This window comes from Balaenoptera musculus, chromosome 1 (genome assembly GCF_009873245.2).
Source record: "Balaenoptera musculus isolate JJ_BM4_2016_0621 chromosome 1, mBalMus1.pri.v3, whole genome shotgun sequence".
In the NCBI taxonomy this organism is placed as follows: domain Eukaryota; kingdom Metazoa; phylum Chordata; class Mammalia; order Artiodactyla; family Balaenopteridae; genus Balaenoptera; species Balaenoptera musculus.
The window spans coordinates 45,148,184-45,170,683 of record NC_045785.1 but is presented as its reverse complement, the minus strand read 5'-3'; the positions used below and the strand labels follow the sequence as shown (position 1 = coordinate 45,170,683).

The following is a 22,500-nucleotide window of genomic DNA, read 5'->3' as shown; positions in this document are numbered from 1 at the left end:
ACCAGGTGATTTCTAAGGTCCTTTTCAAATATTGAAAGTCTATATTCTATGGTTTTCCAACAAATTTAAAGTATCATATGTGTTTGCCTGGGAGAATCACCTGTTAGATTTCAGAGCTTTTTACTTTTTCTCAATTTCTTCCTTGCTCTTCCTGCCGTTTCAGATTCCTATATTCTGTCTTGAGGTAAAATGAAGAAGCTTTTTCTGATACTTCTGTTTTCACTATAACATCATTCTTCTTTTTAGCTCTTTAGTACTTCCTGTTAGATATGGTATAAAATGTCACATTGTTCTCTGGATTTTATAGTACACCTTTTCCTTTGCTTTTCTAATCCCTCACTACTGGCTGATGGATCTGTTTTCTATTCACAGCCGTCTACAGAACCCCTTGGTTTACAGCATGTGTTCTTTCACACTGTCCAATGTACCTGGGTCATCTAGATTTAGATGCCAGACAAGGGGTCCTCCAGCTAGTCATTCTTTTTTTTTTTGCTCGCCACGCGGCATGCAGGATCTTAGTTCCCCGACCAGAGATTGAACCCGTGCCCCCAGCATTGGAAGCGAGGAGTCTTAACCACAGGATCACCAGGGAAGTCCCCGTCTAGTCATTCTTAAAGCCTGACTAGTCACTTTGGCTCATTCCTTCAACATTCCTTATGTATTACTTTATGCCATGCATTGTGTGGGGATAAGAGATGTATGGTCCCAGTTTTCCCCAGGGGATCACAATTAATGCTGAGAAAGACAGTAATAAATGGATAGTATGGACGTATATAGAAGCACCATTTACCCAGCATGGGGAGCTTCCTGGAGGAGGTGATGCTTGAACCAAACCTTAAAGAATGAGCTGTGTTAAGTAGACACGGAAGAAAAATGATGTTTTAGGGAAAAGGTTGTATCAGGGTATCATATAAAAGGCTTAATGACATGAGAAGGTTTTGGTATGTTCAGAGTATGAGTCAGAATATAAGTCAGTTACACAGTCAGTAGGCCTTGTGGGCATTTCTGGTGGGGAGGGGAAGGTGATAGCAGCCTCTTCCCCAAATTGTAAAAGCACCTAAGCCCTCTCCCTTTATACTTAATTTGCACTCCCCACACTCTCTTGGTGTGTATCAAAAGAAGAATGTGTACAAGATAGGCCAGGGAACCTGTGCCAACTGTTTCAAAAGTCAGCACCCCCTGGGCTTCCCTGGTGGCGCAGGTGGTTGAGAATCTGCCTGCCAAGGCAGGGGACACGGGTTCGAGCCCTGGTCTGGGAAGATCCCACATGCCGCGGAGCGACTAGGCCCGTGAGCCACAATTGCTGAGCCTGCGCGTCTGGAGCCTGTGCTCCGCAACAAAAGAGGCCGCGGTAGTGAGAGGCCCGCGCACTGCGATGAAGAGTGGTCCCCCGCTTGCCCCAACTAGAGAAAAGCCCTCGCACAGAAACGAAGACCCAACACAGCCATAAATAAAATAAATAAATAAATAAAATTTGAAAAAAAAGAAAATGCTAAAAAAAAAAAAAAAAGTCAGCACCCCTCACCTCCCACCACAACTTGCTTCCCCAGCTCACTTCTGAAAACCTTTTAGAATTATCAGAGCGATATTAGAAATTCCCATGCAAGCATTTATTTTAGTATTCAGTGTTATCATTAGTTACCTGGTTTGTGGTTTATTTTTCACAGATGGACTATATATTGACAATTTAAATGCTGAAATAAGGATAACTTGCTGGAGGGCAAGCACTATCTAAAAATTATTATTGTTTATTTCCTTTATGGCAGTGAGGGGAGTGCCAGGGTAGGCACTATTTGAGCTATCAGGAAATCTTAATTAAAAAGAATTGAAAAATGTTAATCATACTATACTTAGGTTTCACCTCTCTAGATCCTTTGGTTTTTCTTTTTCTTGTGCATCTGTTTGTATTCAGTCTTTTTTCAAATTATTTTAACTAAGAATTTTTAACTTGGTATTTTTCTGTACTATATTTTACATTGACTCTGGGTTTCTTCCTGCCCTTTGGCGTATTTGTGCAAAGATGAGAGGGAATAGTTTAAGTCCTCTAATTTCATATGCTGCAGATTATAAAGCCACAGTCACGTGTTTTGTTTGCAGTTGTGCCTTCCATTCCCTGCTCGAGACTGGCACTGATAGGGAAGATCATTCATCCTCAGCAGCTCATGCACTCCTTTATTCATGCAGCAATGGGAATGATGATGGCTTGGTGTGCTGCGGTGATAACCAAGGGTCAATACAGTTTTCTTGTGGTTCCCTGCACTGCTACTGAGAGGTAATATTACATATATTTTTTCTAAGGGTGCTTGTTTAGTTACTAAGCCCAAAGTGACCTATATACATTAATAGTTTATGGATGTTCTTTACTTTCCGGACTTCAGTAAAAAGTGCTTTTTTACATACATCGAATGTTTTTGATGTTTTATGTTTGTTGAATTCAGCAGTTTTTTTAAACCATTATTTTGTACAAGGTGCTATGCTAAATGCTGTTGGATTTGTTAGCATGATTCACACATGGACTGTAAGCTCCTTGAGGGTTGAGAACAGTAGGGGATTTAAGACCTGGACACAAATGATATAATAGGAGAGCAATAGGAATGTATGAGAAATAGGATTTAGTAGGAAGAAAGTGAAATGTGCAGATAAAAACCTCTGGGGGCTCAGAAGGCAGGGAGGGATCCACACATGGCCTTCTTGGAGGAGGTGGTATTTCGGTTGGGGTTTGAAGGAAGGACAGTATGAGAAGAATGAAGAAAAAAATTTTAATAATTAAAATACCTTCTTCAGTAGAGTACTTTTATAATTTGAAACTTATACGTTCTTGAACAGATGGCATTGATGTAAATTTCAAGTTTATATTCTGACTTTAAAAGTCAAAAAAGTAATCTTAAGTTCTCTGTTATCCAGTGACTTTAAGACAGTATTCATGACTGCTACTGAATACTTGATTTCCTTTTATCCCCCAGTTACATTATATAAGGCAAGTGTTTTTCCTAATGCAATAAATTTTCTTTAGTGAGAAGGGTGCCCGTGAGGGATTGCCTAGTTATAAGAGCAACACAGAGAGAAGCCCAAAGTTACAGCATCTCTATCAGGTTATAGCCTTTATTTAGAATTCTTCAGTCCAGATGCAATTTACCAACTCATAAGCACCATTGCTTACTGTCACAGGGGACTCTCTTACCCTTACCAGATTTCTGGAGGAGCAGAGCTAGAGCATTAACTAAAGGTCAAGTTCTCATGCATCAGGGAAAAGGGTTTTGTTAATCTTTTGCCCACACTTAACCCCTTTGTTAGAATTTGGGGCATTTCTTAAGTAATTAAGTCAAAGCTTTGCCTTCAGTAAATAATGAGCCTAAAATAGTAATATGTGTCCCTGACTGTTGAATTAATAACCTAACTTTTCCCCTTCAGCTTAGATGGCCCTGCTGCACAAACCTGCTTAAATGAGTATCACCTTTTTTTTCTGCTGGCTGGAGCATTTATGGGCTATAGCTATAGCCTCCTGTATTTTATTAACAACATGAACTATCTTCCATTTCCCATCATACAGGTAAGCTATGATTTGAGCATTACTTTATGTCAGAATTTGGCAGAGTTAAAATTGCCTTGGTGTTTGTATATATAACTGGCATCATCTGATTAATTCAAGATTTGATCAGCAAAACTTAGGACTGAGATCCTCAAAATGCCATTTGGAGAGGAGATCTTTGTCTTCATGAGACTTCAGTGTCTGTTTGAGAGCTTCAGCTGCCCTTCCTGCTGCCACTCTCAGAATACCTCTTTGTTCCATTCTTTCCCTCCCTGCTAGGTAGTGGCAGTTGCTGTGACCTAGCAGGGCTGGGGGAGGATGATGATGACATTCATGCAAAGTACCTCTGTGCAGCTGCCAGCTTCTTTTTGAACCTAAGAACCTCATAAGCTTGAGAATGTACAACTAAGTATAGAATATGTCAGTTACTGTCTCAGATCCTTTTCAGAACAAGGCTTGATGTGCATAAATAAAAGTTTTGACTGGTTTGAGTGGGATAGGTTTTAAAAATTCTACTAGTTTGGTAGGAGCTGTCTCTTCCTCTGGCAGGAGAGAGAAAGATGGGTTGAGATTTTTCCGGTGCCATCAAGGCTTTCCCCAGCCTGTTGCTGCTATTCTTGACTGTGCTATTATTCGCTTCATTCCCACTCTAGGGCATGCTGAGTACTGGGCTTTGGAGCAAAACTGTTAGAACCAGCCCCTTCCCACTAGGACCCAGTCCGGTAGGGAGGGAGGGATATGTAAATAAATGATCTTCCACAAGAGTGTAAGTGTGAGAGTGTGACAGATTAGGATTCTCCTGGTTTAACTAAAATTTTCACATGCCTGTTGCATCCCTGAGAACAATCTGATGAAAATACACCTACCGCAAGGAGATAGTGCTCACAGGGTCTGGCCCTTATCTGGATCTGGCCCTTATCTCCCTGCAGTCTGTGAGTGTATGAACAAAGAGTCCTATTTACAAATTCTTCACATCTTGTGAAGGTGAATTAAAGCAGAGTGTCAGCTTTGCCACCTCAGAATTTCAAAAGGAGAAAACCCCCCAAAATCCTGTATAGAAATACCCATGGTGAATCAGCTTTGATCCAAACATAGTTAAGAATATAGGAAATGAAGAAAAAAAAAATTAGAGAAAAATGAGATTACTTCCAAATATCTTGCTCCTCCATGGACTTGTGTTGAAAGTAACCACCTATTTAACATCACGGATGTGTAAGAGTGAACAAGGGGAGTCCAGGATTGACAGTACTGATAAATTATTGTTTCTACGATGTACTGTCACATTTGTAAAATTTAACTACTAAATTTTTTGTAATAGCTTTTGATAAAATCTTAGGTTCATTCTTGTGTATTCTTCCAGACCCTTTACTGTACATTTATATATATAGTAGCTATAATACTACATATTTTGTGGGGTGGGGTTTTCATAAATAGTTTTATATTGTACATATTATTCAGTAACTACTTTTTTCATGTAACAGTATGAAAAATCAGATGTTTTTAAAAATCTAGTAATTTTAACCACTTACCATTAGTCCATTAGGTTTTTTTTCTATAAACTTGCCTATGCTACAAAAACCAGTTCTGTTGCCCTTATTAAATTCTTAATGACAGACTGATAGGGAAAAAGCAGAACGGTGGCATGGAGTAGGGGACAAAGAAATGGATTAATGCCAAGACTGGCTTGGCAAGTTATATGCCAGCAAGACTATTTGAGAGTATTAAATGAGATAAGATTTATAGAGCCTGGCACATAGTAAATATTTGAATAGGTACAGGGTAGCTCATAGCCAAATCACAGAAGAACCCAACAGGGAATTGAAAAACACTTCAGCTTGGGAGCAAGAAGAGGGTATATTAGCTGTTCTCTGCATATCTACTGAAATGTCTACCTGCTTCCTTAGCCTCTCTGGACCCTTGTGAGTGATGATCGAGGTGAGAGCTGCAGTAGGAATAGTTTAGGGACTATGCCCTTTTTATTGGGGGGTTGAGGTGAGATGGTGGTAGCACCCAGTAACTGCATCGAATAGTGCAATTCCATGTCTTGGACTTTGAAAATATCTGAATAAATCAGGATACTTCAAGCTGTATGGTTAGTGATCGAGCATTCATTTCACCTGGGCTGCTTTTTGTAAGATGCTATGGGAATCTGCAGACGTGGTATGAAGATAAAACCTCTACCTAAGGACTATAATTCTTTGCTGTCCTTTAGCTTCTGAAATCCTTAGAGAAGGATCAGCCTTAATATAAACACAAAAGAGGACCAGAATTTGGGAAGTCCATCTTTGGTTCTTTGGGTTTCCTTAGATTCTTTCCAATAATTTAAAAAATATTTTTTCCATTGGCATTTTTAGGGCCGACAACCCTTGTTTCACAAGAAGTGTAATTTTTTCAGGAAAAACATTTCGTATTTTTTCATATTTGATTCTTTTCTCTTAGGTTGTTAGCATTGGAAGGTACCCACTAAGGAACTGTTTAGCTGGTTCAGCCTTCTTATCTCACAGATAATTAGATAGGAGACGAGGCTGACTTAGTGTTATACAGAAAGAGGAAGCACTAGAACTCGGGTCTCCCAATTCTTAGTCTCGTGTCTTCTTCACTACCTCCTATTTTTCTGCAAACAGCATGTGAAAAATTTTAGTGTAGAGGCAGCATACATTATCTTTAAGGTTGCAGGCTCTGAAGCCAGCCTGCCTGCATTAAAATCACAGATTTTTCTTTTGCTAGCTGGTAACACTGGTTAAGTTACTTACCCTCTCTGTGCCTTGGTTTTCCCATCTGTAAGATGGGGATAATAATAGAACCTCCTTCATGGGGTTGTTGTGAGGTTTAAATGGATTAATGCATTTAAAGTGCTTGGAACAGTACCTGGTATGTGGTAAGCATCCAAAGAATGTTAGCTGCTATTGTTGTAATTATTACTATGTTTTTTGTACTTACTCCATCCCTGTAGTCCTTACTATAAGTATAGATTGATATTGTTAACTTTCTCAATTCTGATCTCATATCAATGAGATGTTGTATAATGTAAATTTTAAATACTTTAACATCTGAAATGGACGATTTTTTTACCTCTGAAATAAACTTTGTCTTTTTATGCAGTGATTATGTTTTATGTGTGGACTGTTATAGTTATGAGCTTGCTTTGGAATAAAAAAGAACCTCTGTTTGAATGTCATTTGATTCTGGTTTTCTTTTCTTCCACAGCAATACAAGTTCTTGCGCTTCAGGAGGTCTCTGCTTTTGCTAGTTAAGCATAGTTGTGTGGAATCGCTGTTCCTGCTTAGAAATTTCTGCATTGTGTATTATTTTCTTGGTAAGAATTTCTGCTTTTTGACACAGTATATGTATTAGCTCACAGCTCAGAAAATATCAAAGTCATTCTTGATTGTATTTATATATTTCCTACAATTGTAGGTATGTGATTAGCCCAGCTGATTGCTTGTTTCGATTAAATGTTTAGATTTAGATTCAAACGTTCAAAGACTAGTTAAGAGAGAATATTGTTACAGAAAATGTGGTATATACATACAATGGAATAATAGTCAACCTTAAAAAGAAGGAAAGCCTGTCACATGCTACAACATGAATGAACCTTAAGGACATTATACTAAGTGAAACAAGCCAGGCGCAAAATGACAAATACTACATGATTTCACTTATACGAGGTGTCTAAAATAGTCAAGGGACTTCCCTGGTGGTCCAGTGGGTAAGACTCCAGACTCCCAATGCAGGGGGCCCGGGTTCGATCCTGGTTGGGGAACTAGATCCCACATGCATGCCACAACTAGGAGCCTGCATGTTGCAACTGTGAGCCTGCATGCTGCAGCGAAGATCCTGTGTGCCACAACTAAGACCTGGCGCAGCCAAAATAAATAAATAAATAAATATTTAAAAATATATAACTAAATAAAGTAGTCAAACTCTTAGAAATAGAAAGTAGAATAGTGGTTGCCAGGGGCTAGAGGGAGGGGAGAAAGGGGAGTTGTTCAATGGACATGGAGTTTCAGTTTTGCAAGGTGAAAAAGTTCTGGAGATCTGTTGTATGACAAGGTGCCATACAGTGTATATACACTTAAAAGTGGTCAAGATGGTAAATTTTATAATGTATTTTTTACCACATAAAAAAATGTATCCTTTAAAAAAAAAGAGAAAATATTGTATATCATTTAGTCATTACTCTATAAATAACATATTCCTTTTTATAACTTTTTGTAACTTGCTAACTAATACAACAGAAATACCCTGTTGCTAAGGGGACATTGTAGAATTTATTAACATGAATTTTAAGCACAAGGATGCAGCTTATTTAATATAATGAACAGTACAAGTTGAATGGAAAACCTTAATCTCAATAGCAACACATATTAATATAAACAAAATCCAGCATTCTAAAATACTGTTTTCAGACTATAACATTTTCTGGTCCTACTTTTTTCTGTGGAATAATTTTACAAAATTGTTCTATGTGTACATAGGCCATTCTGTTGTCTCCTTTAAAATTTTTTTAGTTTATATAATCCATTTTTCTACATAGCTTTTATAATTGTCATTTTAATGTTAACACTTTGTTGTTTCTATTAAGCTACTGCAATCAGCCTGGATGTTCCCCTGTTGTTGTATCAGTACATTTGGGCTGACGTAGCAGCTGTGTCAACATATCCATGTCAACTATTTCTTCTATAATTCCAGTTATGTTTCATTCAGATTTCATTTCCAGTGTTACCACTTTTCATTTCTTTGTTGCACTTTGGTCTTTTTGGCCAGTTTCCTCTTTCAGTTTTTCATTTTGGTAAAATGTCATGGAGATTTATCATGGCAGATAAGGAGGCAACACAACTACATGCTTTGCTGTCTGTGCCAGAACTGAATAACAGACGTGAGTGACTAATAACTAACAGACTTTGAAAGAAAGGATGTCCATGTGTTATCTACATACTGATTTGTGTACTACTGAAAAGCTAGAATTGCTATATTCAGTTATGCACAGCTAAGGCCACAGTAACTGAAATTTGAATTGTATTGTTGCGGGCTGGTGTTATTAAACCACAGTAACTGAAATATGTACATGTTGGACCTGTGCAAAGCAAGGACTGCCTGTATTTAGAAATTACTCTCTTTTCCTGCCCATTCCTAATCAAAGTCTAGCATTTTGACTGAGGTCTTGGTGTCTACTTGGTCATCTCATCCACCTCATGTTCCAAAGCATGATTAAGATTTGTTTCATTAACTTTTTATGATTATAGCATGGTATTTTTTCATTTCAGGCCACATTCCCAAAGCTTGGATTAGCACTGCTATGGACCTTCAGTTAGATGAGTAAGTGATCCTGAAAAGTCTAATTTTAATGCTTTTAATTGTTTCCATCCTTTTAGATGTTTGCTACTTTCCAGTTGTTTTATTTAGATTTAGCCTTTAAATTTTTTTAAAAATTGCATTCATTTTTGAATACACATAGTTCACATAATTTAAAATTCCAATGGTATATAAAAGGGTGTACGGTGAATCTATTGGCCCCTGTCTCTAGTCACCCAGTTCCTTTCCCCAAAAATAAGCAATGATAATTCCTTTTTTGTTAGATACAGCTTTTATATAAGTGGACTTCTTGAGTTGCATGGACATACCTCTCTTCTGTTTTTCTCCTCAATAATCATTCTTTGCTATGTTGTGGTAGATAAGCACCATACTGGAGTTTTACTCTAATTTTACCTGTGAGGAAACCAGATTTGAGTCAGGTCACGTGACCAGTTGCAGGTCATAAGTAGCAATGGGGTGGCAGCACTGGGGTTTATTGTTCTAGTTATTCCCTATGCACTTTGCACATAGGCAAAGCTTTAATCTTTATTTAGCGAATAAATGTAAATTCCTCTGTTAGTATTTGTTCTTTTAACTATTGGTTATTCCACTGTGATACTTTTGTATGATCTTAACTACTACCACTTTTGAGGAGTGCGAATATTGACATTTATGGATGTTTGAGGTATTATGGTTTCTCCAGTGTAGATTTCAAAAAATTCCTAACTTTTAAAAGTTGCTAGGTAAAATTTAGCTTTGTCTTCTGCTTAATCACTATATATGAAACCAAACGCATGGGTCATTTATTATGTTAGCCCAGGTTTTATACTTGGTCAAATGGAAAGAGAAAAATAATAATGGTATTGATAGAAATTTAATATAATACTTTTTTCCTCCTTTCACTTAAAAAATGTTTTGTTTGTATGGCAGTGCCTGATATTCTGGACTTAATGTATGCTAGGCCCTCAGTGATGCTTATTTAAAAGCAGAAAAAAAACTTTATCATCCCCACCGCCACCCCAACCCCAAGGAATGTCAAGTATTACTCTGGGCACTCCTAACATAAACTGTTTTAAATCTCATAAAAGCCCTAAGAGGTAGAATGAAGAGATTATGCCATCATATGGATGAGGAAACTGAGGGTAGGTTAGGTCAAGTGATTAACAAAATCACAACATTTACAAATAGCAGAGCCAGAGGTTCTAGTCCTGTTTTCACAATTGCTAAGTGTGTGATTGTAGGATTATGATGACTTTGCAAATTGAACTATTCAAGGTTTTGGTAACATTGCCTGCATTCCCTTTATTTAGCATTCTAACAGAGTTTCTTAAATTATTTTAAAAGTAAAGTTTGTTATTTTTAGATAGTACTTTGTGTTCTTAACTACTATGAAACTGTTTATACATATACAGATAGAGCTGAAATCTGGTGCAGGAGAGGTGCTAGTCATGCTGAATGGTTTTTAAGTATCAAGCTACAAAACAACAATAATAAAATTTTACTCAGTCTCTAGGGGAGACTTCTTCCGTCATAGAAAGTGACAGTGAAGATTTGGAATGCAAGAAACTGAGAGCTAGTTTAGGTCTACTCTTCCCTTAAGGCTCCCTTGTGTACTTTATAAGAAGGTATTAGTGAAAGAACTGTACAGGGTACAAAAGGAGAGGAATCTATCACCATTATTATTTAGAAATAGGATTTGTTTGTTTCTCAGTGTGGGGCCTCAGGTCTCTTAAATGCTTAGATTGTATTTTTCCTACAGGATTAAATAGTAATTTCTGCTTTCATAGGCAGTTTCATAGGCCTCTTGACACTGTGAGTGGCCTCTTGAATCTCTCATTACTCTACCATGTCTGGCTCTGTGGTGTCTTTGTCCTGATGACTTGGTACATCTCGTGGATACTCTTCAAAATCTATGCCACGGAGGTTAGTATTGAGTTTTTTGTCAGTACTTTTCTGTTTTGGAGTGCAGAGGTTTATTTTTAGTAGAGCACTGATCAGCATGTTGTTGTGCCCAAAGCCATTTTGAGAAGTTGGGTTTTGGTTTTTCTTCTGAGATTTCATAAGGCATATATCTTTTGTAACCATCATTTATTTGTATTTTTTTCTGAGGAACAGTGTTAGTGTTCTTAATGTTTGAAAACTAAACTGAATGAACTGTTAGTGGTACTTACTATGTTTTATCTATAGTGTAATTCTCTTCTGAAAGTTTCCATTTCTCTATTGAGCATATACTAGATCGGCCTCAATTTTTAATTAATTTTACATGCTATTGGTATAGATACTATTGATCAGTATTAAAATATTTAAATATAAGGAAGGCAATAAAATACTTGTTCTTTGAAGGAACTTTTTAAAATTTATGTTGAAGAAATGATTTTAAATGAGTAGGAATTGCATTGTCTTCATCATCCAAATGTTTGTCTTAGAAAATGAGTGTTTCTGTTTTATTTTACCATCTCTGTAGGTTTGTACCCTTCAGTGACTTCAGAGAATTTTTGTTTCTTAAATTTGTTTCTATTATTGGAAGCCAGAGATCTAGTAAAATTGGGAAAGTAACATGTTAGAAGGTAGTGTATTTGGGTATATGTAATTTTAATGCAATCTGTTTTTGCAAGGAACACTAAAGATATTAGTTTGGTTGTATTGTCTCCTTTATAATAAATTTCAAATAGTGCTAATTTACTGAATGTAATTAAGTCATGAAAATAATCATTCCATAGTCTTTATATTTGATTATATTTGATAGGCTCATCTGTTCCCTGTTCAACCACCATTTTCAGAAGAGTCATATGAATGCCTCCCGAAAGTTTTAAACAGCAATCCTCCCCTCATCATAAAGGTAGCAGAACTATGCATTTTGTGTCTTTACACAGTCATCTCTAACTTATCTTATGGAATAGACTTAATATTCGCATAATTAAGTATTTCGATATATTTTTTGAGGGCCTAGAATATTCTAATACTGTAAAAAGTATTGTAAAAATCACCTACCTGCTACATTGAATGCTGTTTACTTTTTCAGTTTTCATTCCAAGTGACTAAGATGCAAGTATATATATTGCAACGTATGTGTATAAGCTAGACTAATTCTATATTTAGGAGAGATATAAAAATATTTCAAGCATGAAATATAATGATATACAACCATATACATTAGCTTTTCACAAATTCCTCATGGTAGCAAAACAAAACACTGATTTTTTTTTTTAATCATTGGTTTAAGGTATATTTTCACTCATATAGAATTGTTGGCTGTTAATGATCAAAGGAAGTACTTGATAGTGTGTACATATTCAATGAACTCTCTAAAATTTGAGTAATGATAATAATCCTAAAACAAATTTTAATCAAAAGAGTCTAAAGAAGTTGCAATAAGTTTATAAATCAACCTAAGTGAGAATAAATTGTTTTGATTTAAATTTCATTTTGAAATTTTAAAAGTAGAACTACAATATATGTGATCTTGTTAAGAAGTCATAGTACTTAAAAAAGAATTAAAATAGAACCTAGAGTTTGGATTACACTCTAGAAAAGTTGTAAACTAATAAGAAAATGACCCGTTAAGGTTCTGATTACCTTTAAATATCAATTATGACTAATTTATTAGATAAACAAAAATATCAGTCACTCATTTGGTTATTTAAAAGATCTGTATTTACTGGGCAGACGTTAGTCACTGCTAGTTGCTTAGGGTGTAATGATGAATAAGACAAAGCACAGCCTAATGGAAAAGGCAGATACACAAAATAATGAAAATTTACTGTGGTAAGTGCAGTGGGAACCACTTACTGTGCTTGGGACCAAAGCAAAAAACCTTCGCAGAAGGGATGGTGTCTTGAATGATGAGTAAAGTGGTTTGCCAGGGAACAAAATGAATATTTTGAGTAAAAAAGTACAGCGTATGTTGTGTATCTGCTGTGTGCTGGGCACTACTTGTGGACGTGGCAGCGAGCAAGACGTTGTCCCTGCCTCACTGTTTAGTGGGTGGAACCAGGTGAGACAAGTAAGCAGGCAGTTACAATAAATTATGGTAAGTACCACGGTTGAGAGCTGTGTGAGTATATGTTTTTGCCGGGGAGGCCAGGGAAGTTCCAGGAGGAAGTGGTGTTTTAAGTTTCCCACTATAAGGTGGGAAGGAACACAGAGAGTTCCGTAGTTCCTAGGTAGCTGGAGCCCACAGTGACTAGGGTAGCCTACAGAGGGTAGAGGCAAGAAAGTTCTGGAAGTCTAGAAAGGAAGGTTATGGTTCTGAAAAGCATTTCCTTCATGAAAAATTTCAACTGATTTCCCCTTAGATATGTAGTATTGAGCCCCATTCATAAATAAGATTTTATATAGAGGTTAAAAAAATTAAATAGTGTGTATTTTTTTCCCTTTCAGTATTTGGCCTTGCAGGACCTGATGTTGCTTTCTCAATATTCTCCTTCACGAAGACAAGAAGTTTTTAGCCTTAGCCAGCCAGGTATTGCTAAAAATAATAGACCTAATAGGAACTGAGTATGTGTGTGCAGAAAGTGTTCCACTTAAAGTTTTTTGTGAAATAGATGTATTTATTAAAATATCACACATCATTAAGTATCACACATATTTAATAATACTTCCATTAAATGAAGTATTGATTTAAACATTATACAACTGTTTGCATTGCTGTGGTTAGAAATTATATTTCCAGGAAAAGTATTTTTAAATTTTTATATTATTTCCTTCTGCCCCCTCATTCCCTTCACCTGAAGAAATTATGAGGTAGGTTGACAGTTTTAGAGCAGAAAAGTACAGTTTGAGAATCCCAGAAGTTTTAATGCTGTAAGGGGTCTTAAAAAGCAGATGGTTTAATCCTTATGGAGGACCTAAGTCTCAGAGAGATTGAAGTGGCTTAATAAAGTTAATGTCAGAGTTGGAATAAGAAATTCTGTCATTTGACTCTTAAGTGCAGAGCTCCCTCTTCCTGCCATGCTACTTTGCCTTCCTTTTTAAAAAAAAAGTGAAAAGAAATTATCAATAGACTTGATGGTGATAGGCCCAAGGACACTCTTGGCAACTCTGAAACACTTCTTCATTGTTACTTGCCGAGCTCCTCCAGACTGCAGCTGGGCCAGTAGTGCTCTGCCTTGTTCCTAGAGGGAAAGCCTTCCAGCCCAGCACCAGTGGGGACAGAACCTGGGTAGCTTTACATCTCTCTAATAAGCTCTTCATTATTTTGCCAAACTCGCCAATTCCCACATTATAAAATAAACGTATAGTTACATGTTACATGGAAATAAAATCCAGTTATATAAAAGTATAGATAATTGGAGCCACTCTCCTTTTGGTAGTATGAAAAATCCAGTGCTGATGCTGTGGAAAATTAACTGTAGCAATACTTTTCTAGCAGACTGAGGTTTACTTAAGAATTCTCTATGCACTAAATGTTTTCACAAGATATTCAAGTAAACCGTACCAGGGTGGCATGTTCTCTGCAAGAGAACATATTATTAAAATGTAACTGGTCATAGAAATAGAGATGAGATTTGTGGTTACCAGAGGCAAAGGGTGGGGTCAGGGGAACTAGATGAGGGCAGTCAAAAGGTACAAACTCCCAGTTATAAGATAAATAAGTACTAAGGATGTGATGTACAACATGATAAATATAATTAACACTGCTGTATGTTATATATGAAAATTGTTAAGAGAGTAAATCCTAAGGGTTCTCATCACAGGGAAAATTTTTTTTTTCTATTTCTTTAATTTTGTATCTATAAGAGTTGATGGATGTTCACTAAACTTACTGTGATAACCATTTCATGATGTATGTAATTCAAATCATTATGCTGTATACCTTAAACCTAATACAGTGCTGTAGGTCAATTATATCTGAAAACTGGAAGAAAAAAAAATGTAACTGGACCATTACATAGTTCCTTACTGGTCCTGCGATACAGCGGTATAAAACATCCTGGGGGGCTTTCCTCGTGGCTCAGTGGTTAAGAATCCGCCTGCCAATGCAGGGGACACGGGTTCGAGCCCTGGTCTGGGAAGATCCCACATGCCGTGGACAACTAAGCCCGTGCGCCACAACTACTGAGCCAGCGCTCTAGAGCCCGCGAGCCACAGCTACTCAAGCCGTGCGCCTAGAGCCCGTGCTCTGCAACAAGAGAAGCCACTGCAATGAGAAGCCCGCACACCTCAACGAAGAGTAGCCCCCGCTCACTGCAACTAGAGAAAACCCGTGTGCAGCAACAAAGATCCAACGCAGCCAAAAATAAATAAAGAAATTTTTAAAAAATAATTTAGGAAAAAAAAATGTCCTGGGGCCTATTGATGGAGTATTTTGTTTGTTTTCAGGTTAAGTGGTATTCCTCTTAAGTTGTAACTTGGAAGAAAGATTTAAGGAGGGACCTAAGTGAAGAGAGAATGATTGTTTAATGCCCAGGATGGAGAAACCAGTTTTCAGTGGACTCCTCTGCCATTCTCAACGCACAGTTGATTTTTACATGACAGCTGTTGGAGATAAAGGTTTTAGAAAATCAAAAGATAATGAGAATTAAGGGAATTTTTAAGAGTGTGGATCACAGTAGTTTAAGTTAAATAATAAGATAGCAGATACATAAACACTCAGTATAAAGTATGATCACTGTCAAATAGTGTGTCATTTCTATAGATGTAATAGCAAATAGGGGCTCTTTTGCAAATGAAAATGTAAGGAAGCACAGTGGGTGAGCCACAGCGATTTAGAGGTCACTGGGGGCCATGGGGTGCCTCTCAGTAGACATGTTCATTGTCTTAAGTCTTCAGTCAGTTTAGTACTGCTATGAAGTAACCTGGGTCTTTTTCACTGAAACCGTGCAACAGTGTTTGGCTTTATTTTAGCAACCAATTTGAGAGTGGTTTTTTTTAATGGTAAAATAGCAAATATTTGCTTGTAGACTTTTAGGAAAATTATTTCATCCAAATATTTATTGAACTCCTGCTGTGTATTAGATGGCATGAGTATAAATGGTAGCTTGACTGAGAAAAGTGGGCCCTGATGCAAAGTGTAATATAGCATTTCTTGTTGATTTTTCTCCCCATTTTGAGAGGAGACTATAAGATTATCTACATTTTAAAAGCTGGTATTTGGACCTCCTAGGTGGACATCCCCACAGTTGGACAGCCATTTCAAGAGAGTGTTTGAATCTTTTAAATGATATGACTCAGAAACTTGTACTCTATCAAGAAGCTGCTGCTACAAATGGGAGAGTGATGTCTTCATCCTACCCAGTGGAACCTAAGAAATTGAATTCTCCAGGTAACTCCTTATACTACTAAGAGAGGGGAAAGCACTTACATTTTATTTCCTAAGAAAGTTAACAGTAGTTAATCTAAGGATATGTATATAAGTGTGAAGTATATATTTTTAGGGAAAATTGATCCAATATATGGGATATTGTACTGAATCAAGAAAAAGGCCTGGGTACCAATTGAAAAAATTAAGTCCAGTGTGGTGGTGGTGGTGTTAAAAAGGCTAACAAAATGTTGATCATCAAATAGAGGACTTCAGCTTACTCTAGTAGAGAGCCAGGTGAATCTTTACAGGTAATACTGGATGCTGCTGTGATTGCAGTATCCCAGAGATAAAAAGTTCCTGGGCAGTGCCCAGAGAGGAGCAACTGCAATGACTCGGTGATTTGGGGATGGGGGCATCCACATTCATTGTTTTAAGATAGCTTGATATAATGTTTGAAAGATGAAAGCTGAGAGGAAGAAGTACAGGTGGAGGAACCTATGCTATTTCACAAAACACCTTAAGTAGACAATACCTAGGAATGTAAGACTGATAAAAAGACTTAATGTTCCAGTGCCTTTTGGAGCCAGGCATTTAATGAAAATGGGCAGAACTGGCTGGGTGAGGACTGTGGTAAACTTGAGAGCACAGTCTTCATCTGAAATGGGAAGCTGTGGGTTACCTTCAGTCCATTGTTCCCATGTGGGAATTTGGACCCAGTATCTGAACTTCTGGGCTTTTTTTTTCTTTTAAAGAGAAGCCTGAAGAAGTTTTGGGGAAAATCTACCACTTTTAAACATTGGCACCTAATCTTGATATTTAAAAAAATCACTTTATGGGCCAAAGCAAACACATCTCTGTCTTTGACTTCATTACTCTGCTGGGGTCATAGACCAAAAACTAAGAGATTACAAAAGAAAAGTGATTTAGATAAGTTCATGAATGTCAGATTTTAGAAGATTCTGGAGTGTTTCAGATGTTCTTAACATTCAGATTAGCATTTATTTATTCAGCAAGTATTTATTGAATGCCTGCCATGTACCAAGCACTGTGCTAGAAGCCAAAGAGTTGAAGATGAAAAAACATTCTTGGAACTGACCTTTTAGTGGGAGGCACACAAATAATGACAAGGCAGTGTAACTGCTTAAAGGAAGTCTGTCAAAAGGAGTCTGAATGGGTAGGATGATGTTTGATAATGAAAGGAGTTGTTTAAATTTTATCCTTTAGATGTGGCACTGTTAGAGAATTTTGAGTAGCTGTAGTTACATCAAATTAGCATGTTAGAAAGATCATTGTAATTCTGAGTTGGGGGAGATCCTGGGCCAGACCAAATATGGATTATCCATTATTTTAAATGGTTGTCATATCCCATCACTCAGTCAAAATTTGCCTCTAATTTTGAGGAGTAACTGCAGAACTTAAAAACCCCAGTCTTAATTTGTAAATTGATTCTCCAAATATTCGTTATTGCCATTAACCCTTAAAAAGTTATGTCATGAAAATTTGGTACTTTAAATGTTTGATGTCTTATGCCAGTTTTATTAAAAAGATAGAATACTAGTATAGTTTATTTGTCTTTGTGCCTTGTACTGGAGTGGCAGAAAGATGTTCTTCTATTTTTGTACAAGAGACTCTCTAAATTGGTACAGTTATGAGATAATTTTTGAAGAAGCTGTTTACAGATCAGATTTGTAGGCAAGTTAGTCTCTGGTGTGACTTCTGTTAACTTGAAAGAACTCTGGGGAAAATGGGATAAGGTTAGCACTCTCTCTTTCTGTACATTTTCACACTGTAGATTTGATTCAGCCAAGTAATAGTTACAGTAAGAACATGCAGTAACCCTGGGCATATTCTAATGCAACAAGGTTGTTGCCATTTGAAAAAAAAGTGTAAGTTGATAGGTTCACTCAAAGCAGCTTAGAGTTAGAAAAATTGACCTTGAAGATGAAGATACCTGTTTAGAGAAAAAAAACAGGGGCTGTACCAACCTGACAGAAAAAGATGTATAAAGCTCCTTGAGTGGTCACCAAGTTGCAGTAGTAAAATCTGGATGTTGAGAATGTAAACCTAAATGGAAAAAATCTACTGAACCTTGGTTAAATGAGTTAAACAAAGAATTGAGATGTGTAAGATTTGAGAACCTCCACAGTGGCCTGCTTTGATCAGGTTGCCTCTTCAGCACTGGATCTGTTCTTTTACAGAAGAAACTACTTTTCACACCCCAAAATCTAGCCAGATGCCTCGGCCTTCAATGCCATCATTAATTAAGACGTCGCTGTTCTCCTCAAAATTGTCTGCACCTGATGTTGCAAGTCCCCTGGCAACCCCATTTGGCTCTAGTGTAGTGAATCGGATGGCTGGGATTTTTGATGTAAACACGTGCTATGGGTCACCTCAGAGTCCTCAGCTTACAAGAAGAGGGCCAAGATTATGGACTTTGGCTTCTGGTGAGGACTATTTATTTTCTAAAATTTGAAATGTCATAGTTGCAGAGAATCAGGCTAAGTTTTCACCTTCTTGGGTTTTTTTTTTTTTGTAGGTCAGCAAATGACTGAATATTCTAATCCTTCTCCATCTACCTCTGTTAGTGCTGAGGGTAAGACAGTGAGACAGCCCAATGTGATTTATTCATGGATTCAGAATAAACGTGAACAGGTAGGATGATATGGGTATAGGATTTATAGTTACATGTGACACTGAGAGAATCAAGGATCTCACTTAAGTAAGCCATTAGGAATAAATAGGACTTTGGGGATGCTTAATGTATTAAGTTGACCCATATAAAATTGCCAGTATTTGACTGGTTTTGAGTTATAGAAATTGCAATTTCATTTGGCTTAACCTAATACAGTGCCTTTGATCTGTGAATTCTTTCATTTAAGAGATATTTATTGAGTTCTTCATATATATAGGGTGTGGTTTTAGGTATTGGGAAAACAGCAAAGAAAAGTCCCTGACCATATGTTTACATTCTAGTGAAGGGAAAGAGGTGAGCAAGCAAGTGTATTATATTTCTTTGAATATAAAAAATACAGTTTGTGCTTGAACAACTCGGGTTTGAACTGTGTGTCCACTTATATGTGGATTTTTTTTTCAGTAGTAAATACTACAATACTACTCGATCGCAGTTGGTTGAATCCACTGATGTGGAACTGTGGATACAGAGGATGGACTGTAAGTTATAGGTGGATTTTCAACTGCAAGAGGGTCAGTGTCCCTAACAACCGAGTTTTTCCAAGGGTCAACTGTACTATTAATTGTAAGACTTACTTTAGGTACTATTAAGAAAAAAAAAGTTGCCAGTTAAACTGTGACATGCTATTGACTATAAGATGCATCCTGATATGTCATGTGCAAAATATGACAAATATATGTCTTAAAAGGGAAGAAATTTGATGTCTTACGTGCTATATAGAAAAATAGAACAGGTAAAGGAGACCAGTACCTAGGGGAAGAGAGTACTATTTTATGTGGTGTGATCAGGGGCCATTTCATTGATAGGGTGACTCTTGATCAGAGGCCTGAAGGGAGGGCAGGGAACAGCAAAATGCAAAGGCCCTCACGTGGGAGTAGGATTGGCTTGCGTGAGGAACGGTGTGGACACTAGTGTGTCCAGAGCAGAGTGAGGGGAGAGTGGTAGGTGGGTGGTGAGATAAGACAGGTAGCAGGCACCCAGAGCTCATCAGGCCCATTAGCCGTTGTAAAGACTGACATTTTCTCTGAATGTGATGGATAGCCACTGCATGGTTTTACCCACAAGAATGACATGATGTAACTTTACATTTTGAAAAGTGCTGCTGTGTTGAGACTAGATCCTCAGAGGGCAGGAGTGGAAGCAGAGGGACAGTAGTAAAGCTGTTAAAGTAATCTAGGGGGAGATGATGGTATCTGTGACCAGAGTGGTTGTGGTGGAGACTAAAATGTGATCAAGGTCTGGATATATTTTGAAGGTAGATGTAATAGGACTTGCTTATGGTTTGGTTGTGGTGTGAAAGAGTCAGTGTTGATTCTGAAGTTTTTGGCCTGAGGATCTGAAATAATGTAGTTGCAGTTTATTGAGTTGCAATTTACTGATGATTCTGGAAGAAGAGATTTGATAGAGGTAAGGTAGGGAAATCATGAGTTTGATTTTAGACATGTCAATTTTGAGATACTTACTAGACAACCAAGTGAAAATACTGAATAAGATATTAGACATAACATCTGGAGTCTAGGGGAAAGTCCAGGTTAGGAATGAAATTTTGGAAGTCATCAGAATGTAAAAGCCATGAGACTCCGTGAAAATTCTTGGGGAATATAGATATAGAAGAAGAGAGATGCAAGAACTGGGACCCTCTAATGACGAGGTCTGGGAGATGAGAAGGAATAGCAAAGGAGCACCGTTGAGGTGAGAAAGAACCAAGAAGAGGGTGTTTCAGACAGAAGTGAGTGTCAGAGATGATGCTGATAGGTAGCATGAGACTCAAACTAAGAATGAACTGTTGCGCTAGAAATGTGGAGGTCACTGAGTACTTGACAAGAGCTACTGGGTGGAGTAGAGGGGATGCCCACCTGATTGGCGTGGGTTCAGGAGAGACTGGGAGAGGAATTGGAAACCACAAGAAAAGCTAGATCTTTCAAGGAGTTTTGCTATAAGGGGAACAGAGAAATGGGGTAGTAGCTGGGAGGAGTTGAGGGGTCAAAGAAGGGTTTTATTTTTTAGGATGGGAGAAATAATATCATGTTCATTGATAGAATGATCAATTAATAGAGAGGGCAGAACTGAAGGCATTTTACAAAACTTCAGGATCCCATATGGCTCTATATGCCATAAGTACTGCTATGTCATGAATTTACTTTCAAGTCAGTTGGGGTATGTAGCTTTTAGCTTAATATTAAAAAAATTGTTTTCCCTGTAAATGTCAACTAGTAGAAAACCACTTCATGTCTTAAGATCTTTTTTTTTTGGTAGGGGAAACATGCTCTTTTTTGGTGTTAAGAGGTAAAGGGTAAGACAGTTGTAGAGAACTGAGAAAGAATATGGTCTTAGAAAATATCACCAGAACCACTTAGAGTTCCTTTTTTATTATGACAGGGCTTTAATTTGAGGGCTAGACATGTGTACATGAGAATGCAATTTAGGTTAGATGGCCTGTCTTTGTTTTCCAGTTTATAGTACAAAGGTATTTACTTACGTGGTTTACCTTAAATACTGTTCTTTCTTTGTAAGATGTGAAGTGTTTCATTTAAGTTAGTGTCAGGAAGAACCTGGAAATGTGTAATATTATATTTGAGTAGAATTGCAAAATGTGCATGTGTTAATTCTTCCCTTTTTCCAACTCAGATTAAGAATTTCTTATCAAAACGGGTGCTGATAATGTATTTTTTCAGTAAGGTAAGAATGTGTAGTTATAGCATTGGGAATGGGGGGAGAGGAAACAAAATAAGAATGAAGTAGCAGGTAGGATTTGACTTCTAAATATTTAGCTTGATCCTAGCAAGCCAAACAGCTTTGCATCATGCTTCACTAAACCTCCCTTTTAACAGTAGCTGCCCTAGACACACATCTCACCTTAGTGGCTTCCTGAGGCTTGGCTCTAGTTGACCTTCTGAGTTTCTTGGCTGCAGGCAGCTTTGTGCTGATATGTAGCCCCTTGCTGCAAAATGAGCAAATCCATGGTGATGCTTCATGGCTCATTGTCCTGCTAACATCTTTATGGCCAATTTGGTGTTCAGAAGAGAGATGACTGGGTTAGATTGCAGATGTTAAACTTGGGTTGGATAAAAGTTGTAATTCAGACCACAAACTAAATGACTTTCCAACTTGTCTGTCAGCTGCCCCAGCTGCTGTAGGGGAGTAAATCTCAATGGTAGAAGCTAAAAATTCATTCCTGTTTTCACTGCTACAGCTGTTGTGTGTCAGTTAATCCTTTGATGAGGAAAACCTTGCCCATTTGTAGGGGAAAGAATTTTTGTTTTAATTATTTTAATCTAGCTTCTCTCTTTCTGCAGATATTGTAGTATTAACTAACAGTGCACTCAATTAATGCCTTCAAGTGAAAGTCTGCATTGGCGTACATTCCTCATTTTTATTCTTTGGGAGTCATACTCTGGTGGGGAGAGAGAACTCAGTAACTCTGATAGAATATAGATACACATAGCAGAGAATCCTTTCAAGTTCTTGAAACCGTTTTTTCACTGTGGTGGCAGGGAGGATCCACCCAACTAGCAATAAGGCTATCCATTAGAGCCCTGGTTAAACTATCAGACCCCTGAGTAAGGTTTCTCGTCTTCCACCAAGAGGAAGAGGAGTTGTCTGAAGTTTTACTTCAGAGCTTTGTTTCAGAAGGATGGGAAGAAAACTTACCCTTTTGTCTTCTGTATGCCATGCATGCTCTTTTCACTTAAGTTCCCTCATTTAATTCTAACAGCATTCCTGTGAGTTGTCTTTTTGTCC

General features: G+C 37.4%; 1 protein-coding gene across 1 annotated transcript in view; it reads left to right on the top strand.

The window, feature by feature from the left end:
• NDC1 (NDC1 transmembrane nucleoporin) overlaps window positions 1-22,500 on the top strand; it is a 47,493-nt gene that overhangs the window by 5,655 nt on the left and 19,338 nt on the right. Inside the window, 11 exon segments of the mRNA XM_036824621.1 lie at window positions 2,098-2,272; window positions 3,412-3,550; window positions 6,737-6,845; window positions 8,797-8,848; window positions 10,612-10,747; window positions 11,571-11,663; window positions 13,205-13,286; window positions 15,930-16,088; window positions 18,266-18,511; window positions 18,604-18,719; window positions 21,388-21,438. Of these exon segments, the coding sequence (XP_036680516.1) occupies window positions 2,098-2,272; window positions 3,412-3,550; window positions 6,737-6,845; window positions 8,797-8,848; window positions 10,612-10,747; window positions 11,571-11,663; window positions 13,205-13,286; window positions 15,930-16,088; window positions 18,266-18,511; window positions 18,604-18,719; window positions 21,388-21,438 (1,358 nt within the window).